Consider the following 2,177-nt stretch of genomic DNA (forward strand, 5'->3'; position numbering starts at 1 on the left):
TTTCGGGTTGCAACGTTAATGTTGCAGACTTTTCAGACGATGATTAAGGAGTTTTTAGGTCGTGGTTCTATACTCAGTGATGCCGTTGGAGTTGATGGACTCACTTATCTTCCAAGCCTTCCGCTGTTATCGTTATTAGATAGGCTTAAGCCATATTTATTGTACTAAGTTCTCTTATGAGACACTCGATGTAATAAGTGTGTGATTGCTACTCTGCTATAAATCCTCCGAGTACTGTGTGGTGTCAGCATTACTGATCCAGGGATGACACCGGAGCACAGAGATCAGACTGTTTGAGGTCTAGTCGCTACAATGGCAAAGCGCCAGAACTAGCAGCCGTCCCGGGAGGGGCTGGGAATGGCGCCAACGCTAACCTTAGCGTGCCGCCAGTTCGGCCTTGCGATGGGAGTTGGTGTTTGAATCGTGGGAGGAGGAGGAAGATGGAAGTGGGGAGGAGGACGATGGACATAGCGAATAGATCGAAGGGAGCCTCATACCCGTCCGCCTTCGAGGGTTTCTCGTTACCTTGTTTTTTTTTTCGTTACCTGTGTGGGACGAAAAAGAACCCAGATGAATGTAGGAGGTGAGACAAAAAACCAGACGAAGGTGGGAGGTGGGATGAAAAAAACCCCCGGAACAGAGACCACCAACTGCTCCATTAGAAATAGAAATTTCAACATCCACTATAACCTCCTTTTTACACTAATTCGCCTAGTTTCGAGGCACTTTTTCTGTATTCCATCCAAATGACCATTCGTATAGTTTTCCTCCATTTTGTAATCCTCTGTTTTGCACCTGTAATCCCATCAATTTTTTTGGTATTTTTGAATTTCTGTATTTTCAAATTCTACTCCCTCCTTTTGAAAAGCCCTCACCCAGGCATATGACCCAGGGCAGCAACAAAACGGATCCTTCCCAGGCGCAATAGCGTGCGTAACGAAGGTCTGCCGCCCCGCGAATCAACCTGTGGTTGAGTTGGTTAGATGGACAGTGGTATTCCCAACCCACCATGGTTCAAATCCTGGTGCTCGCATTATTCCTGGATTTATTTCAGGATTTCCGGCGATATGCTTTCAGTGGGAGGAGACGTTCCCGTCGACGACGAGGTGCCTGCGGTGACTTCGTAAATCTCAAGATGATATGCCGGCTCAGTCTCTCGAAGGTGCTTATAGGGGTAGGGTGTGCGTGTGTGCGTTCATAAAGGTGAGTGTATGCACGTGTATATGAGCGCTTGTGTCTGTACTGATGCTAAAAAAAAAAGGTCTGCCGCCCCTGCAGCGTACCAACGTTCGGAACGCTCCAAAGCGTCTAGCCAGCCCAGTCCGGCAGCCGCAGGAAGACGGAAAGCTCCACACACACACACACCCTCCCCCAAAAACAAAAAGCGAAGCAAGGAGAGCGAGCTACCATCACCAAAACCCAAACCCTAACCAACGCCACCACCACCGTCCCTACGCTTCTGCTGTTTGTGGGATGCGCAGCAGATCGGCGCCCGGATCCAATGGCGCGCTTATTGCTGCTGCTGTAGCGTAGGGCGGCGAGGAGACCGGTGCTCGGATGCGGCCGATCCGAGGCATCGGCGAGGAGGAGGACGAGGGGATGTCGTCCGCGCCGGCGCCAGGTGGGGCCTTCGACCGCTACGTCCAGTGCGGTGGCGCGGTGGCGGTGCTGGCCTCAAGCGGCAACACGGTGCGTCGTCCCGTGCTTACCGCCGCGTGGCTATGGGTTGCTTGCGTGGCTGGGGTAGTGGATTGGCTGGGTTTGGGATTTCGTGTGGGTTTGGCATCCGACGCTGATGGGCAAGCATTTCGCTTCCGTGTTCCCGGAAGCTCTTGACCGTACGCTGCTCTGAGCGCTCTTTGTTAGCACGAGTGTTTGCTTCACTGCTATTAATAGGTTTGGCCTGGCCTTGGTTGGATTGTGTTGGAGGCGACGGGGAGATTTTATGCCTTCTTTGGTCCAAGAGCTTTGAATTCCTGGCTAATGATGATATTAGTGGGTATAATTGGCAATGCAGCTTAGGTTTGGATCCAGAGGGCGAGCTTGCCATTGGGGTGTAACACGGATCATGTTAGGATATGGACTACCTGTGGAGATTTTTGCTAGTTGCTCGATGCAAATGCTATGTCCGGACAATTGACGATGGTTGAATTGGGACAGAGTGAACAGATGACTTG

At 51.3% G+C, this 2,177-nt stretch overlaps 1 protein-coding gene across 1 annotated transcript in view; it reads left to right on the forward strand.

Annotated features, from left to right (window-relative positions):
• Positions 1-1,475: 1,475 nt before the first annotated feature.
• The window catches only part of LOC123086113 (rho GTPase-activating protein 7), a gene marked incomplete at its 5' end in the record, with an annotated part of 38,084 nt that continues 37,382 nt past the window's right edge, over positions 1,476-2,177 (forward strand). Inside the window, 1 exon segment of the mRNA XM_044507827.1 lies at positions 1,476-1,689. Within this exon segment, the coding sequence (XP_044363762.1) occupies positions 1,558-1,689 (132 nt within the window).

The sequence above is a fragment of the Triticum aestivum genome, chromosome 4A, assembly GCF_018294505.1.
Source record: "Triticum aestivum cultivar Chinese Spring chromosome 4A, IWGSC CS RefSeq v2.1, whole genome shotgun sequence".
Lineage (NCBI taxonomy): Eukaryota > Viridiplantae > Streptophyta > Magnoliopsida > Poales > Poaceae > Triticum > Triticum aestivum.